Source organism: Panthera pardus, unplaced genomic scaffold (assembly GCF_024362965.1).
Source record: "Panthera pardus isolate Hobbes unplaced genomic scaffold, ASM2436296v1 HiC_scaffold_1, whole genome shotgun sequence".
Taxonomy (NCBI): Eukaryota; Metazoa; Chordata; class Mammalia; order Carnivora; family Felidae; genus Panthera; species Panthera pardus.
The window spans coordinates 79,871,858-79,889,278 of record NW_026526654.1 but is presented as its reverse complement, the minus strand read 5'-3'; the positions used below and the strand labels follow the sequence as shown (position 1 = coordinate 79,889,278).

At 39.3% G+C, this 17,421-nt stretch overlaps 1 protein-coding gene across 8 annotated transcripts in view; it reads left to right on the top strand.

Moving 5' to 3' along the window:
- The window catches only part of FRY (FRY microtubule binding protein), a 441,494-nt gene that overhangs the window by 256,171 nt on the left and 167,902 nt on the right, over nt 1-17,421 (top strand). For 7 of the 8 annotated variants that reach the window (XM_053900511.1, XM_053900505.1, XM_053900498.1 and 4 more), the window contains 4 exons: nt 11,507-11,646; nt 15,712-15,802; nt 16,010-16,089; nt 16,205-16,285. The exons of the other annotated variant lie outside the window; for it this stretch is intronic. In XM_053900511.1, coding sequence (XP_053756486.1) covers nt 11,507-11,646; nt 15,712-15,802; nt 16,010-16,089; nt 16,205-16,285 — 392 coding nt within the window. The remainder of the gene's footprint in view (nt 1-11,506; nt 11,647-15,711; nt 15,803-16,009; nt 16,090-16,204; nt 16,286-17,421) is intronic. 8 annotated transcript variants of the gene reach the window in all.

The following is a 17,421-nucleotide window of genomic DNA, read 5'->3' as shown; positions in this document are numbered from 1 at the left end:
AAATTTGTACATTCTTACACAGCACCTAGCAGGCAGCAACCCTGCACCAAGCAGTATGCCAGCTGGTGGAAATAAACATGAAATGAACACGAAGAAATCATGGTACTGCCCTGGAGAGGCCCCTAATCTAATGGGCAAGACAGAGAGATATGATCAGACGAATTATAACCTCAGGCTAGAAAGTAAGCTCACTGTGGAAGGACCACGCATGGTGCACCCCAGGTAGCAAGCTTTGCCCTGCACTAGGGAGCCAGCCAGGGATGGCTTCAGTCCCTGCTAGTGAGAAAGTCATACCAATAGTGAGAATTAATAAAGGGGGAAGAGATTTCCAATAGCATTTTGAAAACATATGCTGCCAGTAATTTATTTTAAGTGCCTAAATTAATTGTCACAGATTAGAAAGTAAAATGAGTAAAATATTGTCCTGGTGGCAATGTTCTTTATTATAGTAGACATTTATTAAAAGTGTGTGTGTGTGTGTGTGTGTGTGTGTGTGTAGGGGCGCCTGGGTGGCTCAGTCGGTTAAGCGTCCGACTTCGGCTCAGGTCATGATCTCACGGTCGGTGAGTTCGAGCCCCGCGTTGGGCTCTGTGCTGACAGCTCAGAGCCTGGAGCCTGTTTCAGATTCTGTGTCTCCCTCTCTCTCTGCCCCTCCCCTGTTCATGCTCTGTCTCTCTCTGTCTCAAAAATAAATAAACGTTAAAAAAAAAAGTGTGTGTGTGTGTGTGTGTGTGTGTGTGTGTACATGCGCACAAAGCTCTGTGTGGGACAAAGAGATGTAAGGATGTGGTCCCTACATTCCAGGAGCTTCAGATCCAGAAGAGGTTAAGGCAGTGCACAGACCACTCTGACAGGGGTCCATGTGTGTAAGAAGTACCACATGGGTAGTACAGACAGTAAACATCGTGAGATTTCAGTGAACAGAAGACATACACTTTAGGGCCGAGTGGCTGAAAAATCTTTCTAGAAGCGGATATAGTTTGTCAGGTGCCTAAAACATTAGAAGCAACAGGATTTTGCCGGGTGTTGATGGTGAGGAGGATTGGAAATGTGCAAAGGTCCTGAACAGAAAAAGGACATTATGAGTTATCTTTGAGGACTGATGAATGGCTCTATCAGTTGAGGCGGAAGATGTGTATTGTTAAAAGATGATATTCAAAAAGAGACAACGTCATAACTCTCGTAGAAATAAGGAATGTATGTGAAAGATTTTACTTAACTCATTTTTAATGAGGAAGTTACAGCCAGTTTAAAAGAGAACCCCCAAATGGACACATTTATAAGTCAGGAACATTGAAATGAATGTGCAGTCAGAGGCAAAAGTGGCTTCTTTCACAGTGGGAGAGTGAAGTCAGTTAACTGAGCCGTCACTGGGCAGAGTGTTTTTTTCTTTCTGTAGAAAAGAATCTCTGGCATTGCTATCAGTTGTCTATCATATGCACAATTCTATTTTATTTTTTAAATTTTTTTTAAATGTTTTATTTATTTTTGAGACAGAGAGAGACAGAGCATGAACGGGGGAGGGTCAGAGAGAGAGGGAGACACAGAATCTGAAGCAGGCTCCAGGCTCTGAGCCGTCAGCACAGAGCCCGACGCGGGGCTTGAACTCACGGACCGTGAGATCATGACCTGAGCTGAAGCTGGACGCTTAACCGACTGAGCCACCCAGGCGCCCCTCATATGCACAATTTTAAAATAGCTCAAAGGCATTAAAAGGTGCAGAGTGCCTGCAGACTTAAATTAGACAACCCCCAGAGAGGTGAGCTCTGAACAATGCATCGTTTTCTCCTGAGACACAAAATTTTCCGGCTGGCCTCCAGTGTTAGGGATCAGACTGTGGAGGACTTTTAATGGCAGTGGGTGGGGCTTTCTCTCATACATACTGGGTGTCAAATGGATCAAAGTGGCAACTTGATGTTAACCCCGAGGTAGCAGGTTCATGAATGGAGAGATCCTTGAAGTTGGGAGGCATTTGGGGAGTTTGAGTATTATGATAAAGATTTGACACCAAATAGGCCCAAACTGAGATGGAGACAATGGAACTGGAAAGAAAATATGTAAAATTATATAAGAAGAATCAATATTGGTTTAGAGGGGAAATAAAAAGTAACTGTAGTTTTCAACCATGATTTGGAACCACTTCTGTTCAATTCAACAAATACTGAGTGCCCAAGCGTACTAGGATCTGTGCAAGGTTCTGGGGTTACAAAACCAGTAAGATAGGGTTCCTGCCCTCGAGGAATTCTCAATCCCAGGAAGAGGACCGATATCCAAACAAATGATAGTGCAAAGCGAATGCTATAGCAGAGGTATATTTCAAGTGCTATGGGAACTCAGGTTAGGGGGGCAGTTAACGATGCTTGGAAGGTGGACAGGTGTGTCACAGGAAGCCACCAAGGCACAGGGGCATTTTAAAGATCTCTGTCATCCAGATGAAATTCGGGTTGCATCATGCCAGGCAGGAACTGCATGGACCAAGAAGTTGAGATTTGAAGAGTGGCCTGAGAGAAAAGGTGGCCGGGAAAGTACAAGAGCCTCAGAAGATTCAGCTTTCTAGGGCAGGGCTGGCCCATGATGGCAGCAGAATAGAGACCCTCACGGAAGGGGGAGACGTTAGCAGCCACGGGCTCCCTGGACACCAGCGATGAGAGAGCCTTTTGCTGCAGTGTTATTCGCTGACATACAGAACGCATTTTCATAGCTGATAGATTAATATTCAATAGTTTGAAAAACTTACGTTCGAGCTAAGTCACGCTAGCTGATTATGACTGGCAACACTGAAATTAAAAGGCGGTGTACCAGGGCATCATCATGGCGCTGGTGATGAGTTCCCTGTCTGTGGTCTGTTGGAGAGGGTCCTATGAATGAAAGGTGAGCTCCCCATTTGAACCTCAAGTGAAATCTTTCTTCTGCTATCCAAGTTTATAGATATCCTTTTTAAATATAAAGTCCAAGGCATTTTATTTTGGGTTCTCAGATGACACAGTAGCTTGCCTATGATGAGTGTGGACCTGGGTTAAAGGTCACCAGGCGCAGCTGAGATATCAAGTTAACCCATTTTAAAAAGCGAAAAACAGTACTCCAAAGTAACCCTCACCTGAAGAAGTATGGGACCCTCACCTGGTGGAGGATGTACCAATGACAGTCGGTAGCTACATTACACACAGAGATGAAAACTGTGGCTCTTGAAAAAAGTAATAACGGAATCTTCATCATCTCATATACCTTCCAGCTACATGTGCTTTCTTGTCAATTTTCTCTGCCCTTGGTTTTTAGACTTTTGCTTCTATCTCATTATGACCAAAACATGCAGTAAGTTAAATGATACAAGCAATTGTATACTGTATGATGTTTTCTATTTGAAGAATTACTCCAATTTTGTTTCTTAAAACAGTCATAATCAGTAAGTGAAAGTTATTTCCTCTTGATGTGGTAAAGGACGATTACTCCCCAAAGGAGCTTGTGCCAGAACTAGAATTAGAATCCAAATCCTTATTTTCGCAGGTGAATGGTCTTAATGTGCTTCAGCACTGCATAAGTAATCATATGGGAGATAAGAGAGTATATAAGGTAACATAAGACTGGCCGCATCACCGAATCCTGAGAAAGAAAGCGGTTCAAGGAGAACCCGAGAAAGAGTGTCATTTGCTCACGAGACTTGGAGGGGGATGACTACAAAAGGCCATTGGTTGGCCAGTAGGCTTGCCCTTTCTGATCTTTTCTGTAAATTGTCGGGAGTGTGGCAAGCACAGAAACCAGATGTCTGAGATGAAGAAGTGAGGCAGGAAGAGGAAGCATCATCAATTCTTGGCTGATTTGGAATTTGGCCAGAAGAACAGGTTATCTGGTGAGAGAGGGGAGAACAGAATCAAATGAGACCTGTGTGTGTTTTACAGAACCGTCTTGTGCTGAATGACCTACAAGAGCTTAACACCATATCTTTTGCCAACGGGTGTGTCCATTTTTCATTCGCGTTTGGGCTCAATGTTTTCTGATGATTGAGGTTCCTGAAAGTCTGATGTGTACGTAAACTGGGCTCCCAATAATTGGTTTTATTCAGCCTATTCATTCTGGTTCCATAATAGTTGCCATGTCAGTGTCCTTTCCCAGAGTGAGCTGACTGCAGCAAACTCGGGGAGCCTGGTGTTCCCTACCTTTCTTTTATGGGGCTAATGTAGGACCAGCATTGCTTGGAGACCTCTACAAGTGAACATTTGGAATGTACCACGTTGGCAGCTCCTGGAGCCAGAAAAGTGTGGGAACACACACCAAGCTGCAAGTGTTCTTATTTTTTTTTAAGTTTTTTTTTTTTTGTTTTTTGGGTTTTTTTTGAGAGAAACAGAGACAGGGGCAGTAGGGTAGAGATGGAGAGGGGGAGAAAGCGAGAATCCCAAGCAGGCTCCACACCGTCAGCACAGAGCCCAATGCCGGGCTGGACACGAACCGTGAGATCATGACCTGAACTGAGACCAAGAGTCAGACGTTTAACCAACTGAGCCACCCAGGTGTCCCTAAAAGCTACAAGGGTTCTAAATGGAGGCCTTAGTAGTTTGTGCTTGGATCAGAGACAGGTGGGTCCTTTTTTTTTTTTTTTTTTTTTTACAATACGCCTGAAAGCACCATTTATCAGCTGTCATAAATAAAATTCTGTCAATAATTTCTATCATTCATTCTGTTATTAACTTAGTCTAAGATCCTTTCAAAGTCAAAAATTTTTATGTCTGTGCTTCAGTTTCAATATTTAGAAATGGAAGAGGAAAATAGACGTTTTCGAAGGTCGGTTATGTGCTGCACACTTTATAGTATCTCATCTTTTACTCTTCCTAAAACCCCAGTGAGGTTAAGTATTCTTCAGTCCCATTTCACAGCGGGAAACATGGAGCCTCAGAGAAATGGACACATCCAAGCTCGTACAGCCAATGAAGGGCAGAGCTGTAACTTGAACTTAGGACCATCTGATCTTCTCAATACACTGATGAAATTATGAAAATGTAGCTTGTGAAGGATCAGTCATCTGTGCTGAGAACATTATTTAATGCAGCTATTTGCAATTCAGTGTGACCAGTGCTGTCTCTATAAATTTCATATATTTGCTCAGACATTCCAAGTAACTTCTATGGGGTTTTCTTCTACACATATGTTTACATACTTTTGTAGTGCCTTAGTTTCTTAATACATTAAAAATACCATCTACAAACAAGAAACATGGTAAACCAAGCCCATACATCTATAGTAGGGTGAAAATAACTTTTTACTATCTTGGGCAGTAATAATTTTTCTGGAAAGGAAGCAGGTGAAATTCTAGTGCTTCAACACTGATTCTAATGCTACAATTTCATCAAAATCTATTTAAAACGTAGAAGTGAAAAACGTAAGCAATTAAGAGTAAAAACAAACTAACTGACGCTGGATTCACATTAGTGTTATTCAGTGGTTCTTAAATTATTCTCCCGTGGAACGTGGTGTTCCACAAAATAGACCAGGATATCAAAGTCATATAATAAAGATCTTTTCCTAATTTGCATGAAAAATGTAATACACAGATTTGTATAATTTTAAGTTTTTGTAATATTCTTAAGCCTCTGGTATATGTCATCACTGATTGCTATAATCTAGCACTAGTACGATATATGATCCAGTAAAAAAATTGCATTTGGATTACTTCCACAGATCAACATTTTGTGGTAGTTCATAGACAGTAACCTGACCCCCCGGGGCTTGGCCACCTGAACTAGTTTGAAAAATTAAACTATCAATGAAGTTACTTTAAAATTATTCACTAAACACACCACTCGGGGCAAGTCAACCTTGTTACTGGAAGATACGGAATGACTCCACCGAATAATCACTCAAATATTTATGTAAAGTTTCCTTCTTTGCATTCAGCAACTATAATAAAATGCTTATGAAAAATGAATGCCTTCCCTACAGCATAATGGACAGTCTCTTTCAGCCTATTTATACATAAAATGCCAAAATAAACATTAAGAAAACATTTGCAAAGTACATTTAGTATTCCCCTCTATCCCCTCCCCCCAAAGCAAAACACCAGTATGAAATAGTTCTGTGATTCTGTGCAATTCATCTCCTCAAGCTCCACAGTACCTAGCTCATCTATGATGGAAGAATATGATCATTTAAATGCAACAAGAACATCTTTGTAAATGGGCCTGCCCCCTTTCAACAGCAACACAGAGCTAGAATTCATCTCGCCATTGGCTCTGCTTCCCGTAAATGAAGGAGTTGAGTAACCAAGAAGCCAGCTAGACCTTCCTCCCTTCCTGAGCTTTGAGGGCCAGGTCTTTGCAAATTCCACCCTTCCTTCCTGACAAGCCTGGACTTTAACAGTAACAGGGCAGTAACAGAGAGATGGAAAAAACACACACATCCACCCAGTGCTGACCTTTCTTCTCTTCTATGATGGTCTCGATGTATTTGCCGTGGAAAGTATGCCCAGTAGATATAATACCAAGAATGGCTTCACGATGACTTTTTAATGGGTAAAAAAAAATTATGGCTGAGGTTTAAAGAATACTATTGACATTCTCTATGGAGAATGTGGGTTACATCTAAGTGAGTGAAACTGCTAAACATTGTGAGCTCTACCCAGAGACAATTAGGGGACAAATGTAGGTTTATATCTCCTTTTTGGGTCTGTAGTAAATGACAGAAGCATGTAAATCTCCCACATAGGTGTTTTCTAAATAAACTTTTTTTTTATTTTTGAATAGTTTTTAATCTACAGAAAGCTTGCAAAGAAAGTACAGACAGTTGTCCTGTTCCCACACCCAATTTCTTTTATTAACATCTTACGTTACCATGTACATTTGTCACAATAAGAAACCAACATCAGTGCATCATTATTAACTAAATTCTGGATTTGTTTTATTTGTTTTTCGCAAATATCTCTTTTCTGTTCCAGGATACCGTCTAGGTTACCACATCATATTTAGTCATCGTGTCTCCTTAAGTCCTGTCCAGACTTACACAAGTATTTTTGAATTACTGAAATATGATAGTAGATGGTTGGGGATTTTATTACACATGTGATAATTAAGGCAGAATTAACCTATGGTGAAGGACTCCAGATTCTGGGTTTTTTCCCCTTCTGGGAGGAACCCCCTTCAGTCCCCAATTCAAAATATCTTAGATGGTAGTGATTGGAGAAGTATCCTTTTTTGTGCTTGGGTAGCTTAGAGAGAACTAGTAAATTATCCCCTTGACATGCCTAATTTGCTTCGTTCCCCAAATTTACCACTGTTACATCCACAGGAACAACGGGAAGATACGTCGTGGCTGTGGATATTAACAGTGTGGGGGGGAGCGAGGATAGGGTCTCTTTTTAAAAAAATAATTCGATATTTTTCAATTAAAAACTGATGGTGACTCGGTTCACAGGGTGGGCAGAATGCAATAGCCTATTGATACTTAACTTCTATTAAACCATAGCTAGCGACAATGTACAATTTTGTGTATGTACATATAACCATAATTACAAGACAGCAAGAAATAAGGCTCTCAAGACACAGAATCTGAGGAAGGACACATAATTGTTCTGTTCAATCTTGGAGCTTCTTTTAAAGGTGACAGTGGAAAGTCCCATTGACAGGAAGCTCTTCAACTCCCATTGCTCTAGTTTCCTTTATAAAAAGAAGTTAAGCCTCGCCTGCTTAACTACAGAAACATTTTAAGTTAACTAAGGTTTTCCATTTCTCCTGCCACTTCCCGGCTCAAGCTGTGATCACTGTGTGCCTGGAACTGTTGCAGTAACCTCATTCAATTCGAGAGTGCGTGTGTGCCTGCATGTGTGTGCGTGTGCGCGTGTGTGTGTCTGTTCTGACCACCTCTGTTGGCACTGACCACCTCTATTGGCAAACGCCCTTGGTCTAACCTACACATCACTGCTGGATTAAACTTCCCCAACGTTTCTATGGGCACATTTTCCTATTCAGAAATCTTTAGGGGCTTCCCATTTTCTAGAGAAGAAAACTGTAATTTTTCAGACTAGCATTAAGTAACTTCTCTGATTTAGTTCCAGCTTAAAATTTCCAACATTATTTTTCTTCTCTCCGATATACCCAAGTCCCTGCACCAGCCAAATATGTCTTCTTTCGGTTCAATCAAAACTTTCATTAAATTAATCACTGTAATTATTATGAACAAACAATTTTTGCACCTTCATTACCATAGGCTTCCTGCCTTGAGTCTTTGCTTAGCTTTCTTCTTGACTCTTGTCTCAAATTTATCCCCTTTCTAAAAAAGGCCCAGGTAAAATCCTCCCTTCATTCCTCTTCAACTCTCACCTACCCCCTGCCTCTAGTGATCTCCGTCCTGACAACCTGCGGGGTCTACATGCACTCTCAGTATGTTGGTTTACCTACCCCTGGTTGTGTTTGCTATATGCATACTTACGTAGTGTCCGTGCCAAGTGCAAACCTCACCAATTAAACGGTTTTTCATTCTTCTTCCATGTAACATATGATGAATATTTTCATGTCATTAGATATTTTTGAAGTGTGATTTTTAATGGTTTCATAGGTAGTCTGCCTCACATTCCACATTGTATTAAGATATATAGTTGGACATTTAGATGTCCCGTTTTTTCTATAATATAATGCTGTCCTGAACATTCTTACTCATCTCTAATTATGTATTTGAGATAAATTCCTAGGAATGGGCTTCTTGAGAAGCATTTATGAAGTTCTTGATCACATTTCCAAATTTCCTCCCGATATGTTGTGCCAACTTTTTTCTTCTATCAGCAGTGTTGGAGATGCCTATGTTATCATTGTCTCATTGGCACCGCAGGTCATAATTTGCCTGTAAGAAATCTTGTCGGGGGGCACATGGGGGGCTCAGTCGGTTAAGCGTCTGACTCTTGATTTTGGTTCAGGTCATGATCTCACAGTCATGAGACCAAGCCCCACGTCAGGCTCTATGCTAGTATGCTGGGTGTGGAATCTGCTGAAGATTCTCCCTCTCCCTCCCTCTGCCCCTCCTCCACTTGTGTGTGGGCTCTCTCTCTCTCTCTCTCTCTTTCTCTGTCTCTCTCTCATATCTGTTTGCCATCTGTTTGTCTCCTTTGGAAAAAAAATGTCTGTTTAGGTCCTCTGCCCATTTTTAGTTGGATTGTTTGGTGGGTTTCTCGTGTTGAGTTGTAGAAGTGTTTAATATATTTTGTATGTTGACTCCTTCTCAGATATGCAAGTATCTTCTCCCATTCAGTAGGTTGCCTTTTCATTTTGTTGATGGTTTAGTCCCACGAGTTTATTTTTGCTTTTGTTTCCCATGCCCGAAGAGACATATCTAGAAATACGTTGCTACAGCCGATGTCAGAGAAATTACTGTCTATGCTTTCTTCTAGAAGGTTTGTAGTTTTATGTTTCCCATTTAAGTGTCTTTAATCCAATTTGAGTTTATTTTTGTGTAAGAAAGTGGTCCAGTTTCGTTCCTCTGCATGTAGCTGTCCAGTTTTCCCAGCACCATTTATTGAAGAGACTCTTTTCCCCATTTTGTATTCATCCCTCCCTTGTCACTGATTAATTGACCATATAAGCGTGGGTTTCTTTCTGTACTCTCTATTCTGTTCCATTGATTTATGTGGCTGTTTTTGTGCTGGTACCATACTGTTTTGATTACTATAGCTTTATAGTGTATCTTCAAATCTGGAATTGTGATACCTCCAGCTTTGTTCTTCTTTTTCAAGATGGCTTTGGCCAATTAGTATCTTTTGAAGTTCCATAAAAATAGCATTATTTTTCTAGTATTATTATTCTAGTTCTGTGAAAAATGCTCTTGGTATTTTGATAGAATTTCATTGAATCTGTAGATTGCTGTCAGTAGTATGGATGTTGCAACAATATTAATTCTTACAATCCATGAAGATGAAATATCTTTCCTTTGTGTCAAATTCTTCAATTTCTTTCATCAATGTCCTAATAGTTCTTTCATATCCTTGACTAAGTTTATTCCTAGGTATTTTATTCTGTTTCATGCAATTGTAAATGGAATTGTTTTCTTAATTTTTCTTTCCCTACTTTGTTATTAGTGTGTAGAAATGCAGCTGATTTCTGTGTATTGATTTTGTATCCTGTCACTTTTCTGAATTACTTTATTGCTTCGAATAGTTTTTCAGTGGAGTCTTTAGGGTTATATATATATGTATGTATATAGCCATACCATGTATACGGTGTGTGTATAGCCATACATATATGTATATGATATGTATATATCATGTGTATATGGTATCATGTCATCTGCAATTAGTGACAGCCTTACTTCTTTCTTACCAACATGGACGCCTTTTATTTTTCTCATCTGCTTGCTGTGGCTAGGCCTTCTAGAACTCTGGTGAATAATGGACATTCTTGTTTTATTCCTGATCTTAAAGGAAAGCTCCCAGTTTTCACCACAGAGTATGATGTTATCTGTGGGTTTTCCACGTATGGCCTTTATGATGTTGGGGTATGTTCCCTCTAAACCCACTTTGTTAAGCATTTTTATCATAAATGATGTCAAATTTTGTCAAATGTCTTTTCTGCATCTACTGAGATGATCATATGATTATTTATCCTTTATTTCGTTAATGTGGTGTATCATGTTTATTGCTTGGTGAATATTGAACCAACCTTTCATCCCCAGAACAGAATCTTTTAATTTTGATGACTTTCAGTTTCAAATTATCATGGACTTTGCTCTTGATGTGTTACTTAAGGAATCCTAGGCTGACCCAGAGTCACAAAGATTTTTCTCCTACGTTTTCTTCAGAAGTTTTACAGTTTAGGTTTTTTATAGTATGATTTTTTTCAGTTAATCATTGTACATGGTATGAGATGGCAATTGAGGTTCATTTTTTCCATGATAAGTAGCAAAACATCATGAATCTTTCCAGAAAAGGAAATTGGAATAACTCGTCTCTCAAAGACATGTTTGTTGTTTAAAAAAGAGGGGAGTGGTTTGCCTTCAAGGTGATAGACAATAAATTATTGCTGCTGGTTCTTGAGTCTAATTTGGAGCCTACCTCAGATGAGTGAATGAATGATTATGGGCAGAAAACCATACATTATGTTACATTACCACTTGGGTTGTTTGTTTGGGAGCTAGGCTTGCTTATTTCCCCTAAACAATTAATGTGATTGTGTCAATTAATGTTTTTATTTCTACAACAAGCATTTTTGAGACCTAAGGAGTACAAGGCACTGTACTTCTTGGACGGTGTGGGAAAATAATTTCTCTGCAGTCCATGAATAACCTGTGTGCAATTAACATCTGACTTCTAGAATGAAAGGAAGTCAAAGTAATTAACTTTCTTGAACCACAAAATTATTATATAAGGAACATCTGTAAACATTATAAGATTTGGCCTCTTGGGAATGTACTCATAAAGATTGTTAAGGGAAACGTGTGATAAATAAGAAATATAGCTTGGAGTTATTTGTGAAATGAAAAGTATTTCAGTAATTGCCAGAGCCACCAAAGCCTTTTTATCACCTCTTTTTCTCTGTAGGTCATCAGCTCAATGAGCTCCCTTTCTGAGTACTGCCTGCCTTCCATTCTGCGTACATTGTTTGACTGGTATAAAAGGCAAAATGGCATTGAGGATGAATCACATGAATACAGACCAAGAACAAGCAATAAATCAAAAAGGTACATTTCTTATGTGTAGGAATTATGAGGATCTTTCTTTCTTTCTTTCTTTCTTTCTTTCTTTCTTTCTTTCTTTCAGAAACATAAATCAAAATGGGATTTATGCATCATCTAAATCTTCCTGCCTATGCATGGATACCTAGCAGGTGCACATGGATACCTAGCAGGTGGCACAGGTGGCCCCTTGTCTAGCAGTGGGAGTGCTAGTCACTGCCACTTGTCACAGGTTGAAAAGACACACTCAGCCTTATTTTGACATTGGTGGGGGCAGGTGTAAAGGGCCCTAGATTACCTTGCTACTTTCCTGAGCCCTCTCTCTTCCAGTCTGCACCTAAAAGCAGAAAGGCTGTATCAGGCCCCACATGGTGCTGTCTAGTCCTTGTCAGTAACTTTGAGTGCCTGGTGTGCCGTCATGGGAAGGAGGCTGGACAGGACCTTAGCAGTAGGCCTGGAGGTGCCATCCATGAGCCCTGTGACTTTGGGCAGCTCACGACCTCTCTGTACTTTCGTCTCTTCACTAGCGAAACAGGGAAGTCAGATTACCTCATCTCGAACTTCCCTTGCAGCCGACATTTGTATTATTCTGTGCTCCCCCTTCTCTTACTGATTTGAAAAGTGGAACTTGCTGCTACATGAACCCTTTAGCAACCATAAAATTTAAGATTCTTTTACTGTCAAATGAAGGTGCCATCCCCCCAAAGTTTACATAAATCTATGGAATTCATATGTTTGAAATATAAGTAAATATAAGAAAGTTGACTATATTTACCTTTTCTTAAAAAAAAGATTATTTTAAAAACATCTCCATATGAATTGATGGTGCACTTTTTAAAACAGTAAAGACAGAAATGAATCATTCAGAAAATCAGATATTAACTACTTCTTGTGAGTGATTTATGTCTCTCATTATTTCTTGACACTTCTAATGCTTTTTTAAAAATATCCACTTCTCAATGTCATGAAATGAATTACATTTCATCCAGAGTTGTGATTTCATTTTATAACATGCTTGAGTTTATGCAAGATTCAATCATTTGTTAATCATTTTGTTTGGAAGAGAAATTAATAACTTTTTATATTGAATCCTTTTTTAGTTGAAGACAGGGAATTTTTTATTAAGATATAACTTATACCTGGCAAAATTCATTCTTTTAAAGTGCATAATTCTGTGTTTTTTAGTATATTCACAAGGTTGTACAGCCATCACCACTAATTCCAGAACATTTCATAACCCTGAAAAGAAATCTCATACTAATTAGCAGTCTCTTCTCACAAATATTTTTTTGATATATCAAATTTGAAAGGTAAAGTCTCAATTCTAAAATTGGTTCAGACTGTGAGATTAATAAATTAATGGTATCATTTTATTATTCTTCCCATATTACATGTTAGTTTATGAGTAGATATTAAACCTTTCCTTGGGGATGAAGAATGGGGCAGTTTTAATTGAATTAAGTGAGTTTTAGTTTTGTTTCTCTGTTTTGTCATAATTTAGTTACTAAAACTAGATTTTCCATGAATTTATTTTTTTGTATTGAAAATATTGAAAATGATTATATATATAATATATATATTATTTTACTTTGTGTGTGTGTATGTATATATATATATATATACATATATATATATATATATTTTTTTTTTTTTTTTTTTTTTAAGAGGCTCCATGCCCAACATGGGGCTTGAACTCACGACCCTGAGATCAAGAGTTGCATGTTACAGACTGAGCCAGCCAGGAACCCTTGAAAATCGTATTTTAAAACTCACGTTACTAATTGTTTTCAGGAGATCAGAGTAATTGCCAACATCAAATATAGCATCAGGACAGTGAAATTTGACTCAGCAGCATTTAATTAGCATTTGGACGTCCAAAATAAGAATGTGTGTTTGGGAGAAAGCCAAAAGAATGAGGGTATCTAGAGCATGATGTAGGTAATAATGAGAGTTTCTGTTACTAGGGAAAAAAAAAAAAAAAGAGGAACTTTAGAGAAAAGCACAAGCAACCGAAAACAGTTAAGTGTGACAGATGTGTACTAGGGTTACAATCTCTAAGATTAGTATAATATCAACATTTTGACTGCCAAATAAATTTGTCAGATGCTGCTGGCTCCCGGCAGTTAGACCTCAAACCAGCAATAAAGTTGAATTCATTATTGGAAAAGTATAGGTCTTACTTTTATTTGAAAGCATAAATTGGCTTATTAAATAAAATAGAATCCGGGGTTTAAAGTTTTTTTCCCTGCCAAGAACTGCTACTTTCTCAAGGTCCTCTGGCCCCTTTTAAAGACCCTTATTGGCCATCCAACACAACCATTTTCTCTCTATTGCTGCTGGCCATCTTTGAAAGTTCTCCTTCCTTTCAGTCTTCAAACATCTTGTTTACTTATTCCATGCTATGATCTCTAGGTCAGGCTTGATGAATGTTCTTTTTTAAGGCAGTTGCATGTGTTTTCCTCTCCTCCAGCTGGCAGGAGCTCTTCCAAGTTCTAGTGGGTCTTGAAGGACTTCAGATAGATGGTTTGGCCCAGTGCTCTCCCTCCTGGCAAGACTATTTGCAATAATCGTGAATGAATGAGCTCCTACCCTGTCCATACATTTCTCCTTGAGAGTTAGAGCTGCAACTTCCCTTGCTAACCCATTCTGTCACTCGCCAGCCTTTACTTGGCTTGTTTATGGTTATAGAGCTTCTCCAGAAGTTCTTTTTTATATCTTACATATTACCTTCCTTTCTTCTCATTCCCTTTGACTGAAGCAAAAAAAAAAATACTCCATATTGAAAATATTCTTGGGGTGCCTGGGTGGCTCAGTTGGTCCAACTTCAGCTTAGGTCATGATCTCACGATTTGTGGGTTCGAGCCCCGTGTCAGACTCTGTGCTGACGGCTTAGGGCCAGGAGCCTGCTTGGATTCTGTGTCTCCCTCTCTGTCTGGCACTCCCCTACTCATACTCTGTCTCTCTGTCTCTCAAAAATAAATAAACATTAAAACTTTTTTTTTAATATTCTTGATTTATTTTGAAAATACCTGCCTGACAAGCCCAACTCTGGTCCTCCTTTCTCATTGCTTTTACTTAAAATTGCAAGGATGGAGCATTTACATGTTTGAGAGACTATGCTAAACATATTACACACTTTATCTTATTTAATACTCAAGCAAACCCCTCTGTAATTGCTATTATCATTCCCATTGTTACTGGTAAATAGAAGAGGCATCATTTTAACCTACGACTGTTCCACACCAAAGCCAATGCTCGTAGCCACTATTCTGTGCTTAGAGTCTCAGCCATCGTTTAATTTGTCTTTCTTTGTTCCATTCCCAGTCAGCCTTCAGTTAGTATGTTAGATAAGCAGAACCCGGGGTGGGGGGGTGGGATGGAGGTAGACTGACATTTCTGTCCTTTGACAGTGCTTATTCAGCTCCCTGACTTTTGAGTGAGTTCAAATGACTCCACTTTGCTTCTTTCTACCTCTTCTTCCACCTGCTTTATAACCATTCTCTCTCCCACCACCCCATTCACTTTTCTCTTCTTTCACAAACTTCAAGTGGCAGAAGGTCACGAGGAAAGAGGCATGGAAACAAAAGAGAAAGAGAGGGAGAGAGAGAGACATGGCTCCTAACCTTTCTCCACCCTCCATAGTCCTGCTGTAGCTGATCATGGTACTACGTCCTTATTATTCTCTACGTTGTGTAGCTTCTTTCATAGGTGCTTCTCAATATATACCTCCCATATGACAGCCCTGCCCTGCGTCTGTATCTGTTCTAGAGATGATAGGATTCCAGAAAGTTACTTTGGAAGAGCCCACAGGATGAGCTTGTAGATTCACAGATAGCTACTCGAGTTGACATGGCTGAAAAGTTGAAATTTGAAGTCAAATATTCTGATCCTGTGTTAGTTCACTGCACCTCACTGGTAACAAAAAGCATTAGCATATATTTACCCCTGCAATCTTGAAATAGCAAATCTGGTTTGCAGTCCACTGGGAATGAGCCCTAGATGTCTGGCGAATTGTAGCACTCCGAGAATTTTTTTCAGTGCCACTGAATATGAATATTTTATATTTTTCAGTGATGAACAACAGCGTGATTATTTAATGGAAAGACGGGACCTCGCCATTGATTTCATTTTTTCTTTAGTATTAATAGAAGTTTTGAAACAGGTCAGTAATTTAATGTTTCTTTTAGATAAGGTTTATCTGAAAACTACTTATGTTTTTAAAATCTAAGTTTTAAATTGTCCATGAATTTCAAATATTGGGTCATATGAATTATGTTTATTGATTGCTAAGGATCACAGAAGTACTATTACTGATGTGATCTTTAATATTGTCTTCCAAGTTAAAGCGATCTTTTTTTTTCCTTTTCAGATTCCACTCCATCCTGTAATAGACAGTCTAATACATGATGTTATTAACTTGGCTTTCAAGCACTTTAAGTACAAAGAAGGGTAAAGTAATTTGTCTCTTTAGAATTTTGAAGAAGTTGGGCACTTAAAACTAAAACAAGTTGGCTCTTTTTAGATGACCAGGGATCCCTAACTCATCTCATCGTATCTTATTTAGGTACCTTGGTCCTAACACTGGAAATATGCACATCGTGGCAGACCTGTACGCAGAAGTCATTGGAGTGTTGGCACAAGCTAAGTAAGTGAACGTCAGCCCTCTACCATAAGATCTTGAGCCCCTCCCCTATCGCAGCCCAGCTCCATTCTCAGGAAGGGACTGTGTGTGAGCTTACAGAAAGCTAAGGTCTTTTTTTTGCTATGGGTTTCATGTCTCTGAAATTGACTAAAAGCGCCCTCGAGGCAAGAACCAAGTCTTTTTCAATTGTTTTCTCCCCTACCTTTTTTACCCGGCATTTGGGCCAGGGGCTACCAGGAGTCCATGAGTTTCAGACTACTGCATCAAAGAAAGAACCGGACGAACCAAATTGTTTCCTCTCTGCCACAAATATTCCAAAGAAGTTTACCACTTTGAGGAGTCTTGTTTTCTGTATTCTCTGAGCGTGTAGCTACGATATCTATCATCTGTGAATGGGAAAATTCCATTCTAGAATGTCCCTTTACTATAGAGCTTACTTAACTCAGCTGAGCTAAAAATGTCCCAGACTCTGTCATGGAAACAAGTCGGGGGAAAATTCTCATTGCTAAATTTATCTGGCCCCATAACGCTACTTAGCAGGCTAGAACAAAGTGGTGTTAGACCATTACCAATAATATACTTCTTCCAAAAGTGATGTCACACCTTGTTCACCCGTCTTCATCTTACTCAACCCCGAGGCACATCAGGCAAGATCCCGAAAGCCTAGGTGAGGCAAAATGAGCCAGAGACATAATGCGAATCCAGGCCAAGAGTTGGGCTTAAAGCAACAGTGATGCCCTGATGCTTATGAAATACAATCTTCAGAAAGAGATTTTTATCTTCAAGAAGAGATGGCGTTTCCTAACTTAGTAGCATGGAAATACCCAATTATCAAAAAACAAAAAGTTTTGAAAATGTGTACTCAGCAACCTCACCTAGCCAAACATAGACAAGAACTCAGGCAACAGACCCCCAGAACTCTTCAGTGTGACTTACTTACTCTAACCCAGTTTATCCATCTCGGGTAGCTATTTTTTCGAACCCCTAAAACATCGCTGTTAGATGGAAGAGAGGTAGACACACTGATGCCGTGAGAAATATCAAGCTCAAAGACTGGCAACAACGGAGAGGAAAGAAAAAGTAACCAAAGCACCCTGAAAAAACTACAGTGTTACCTGGGCCATTTTGCATGAGATCAT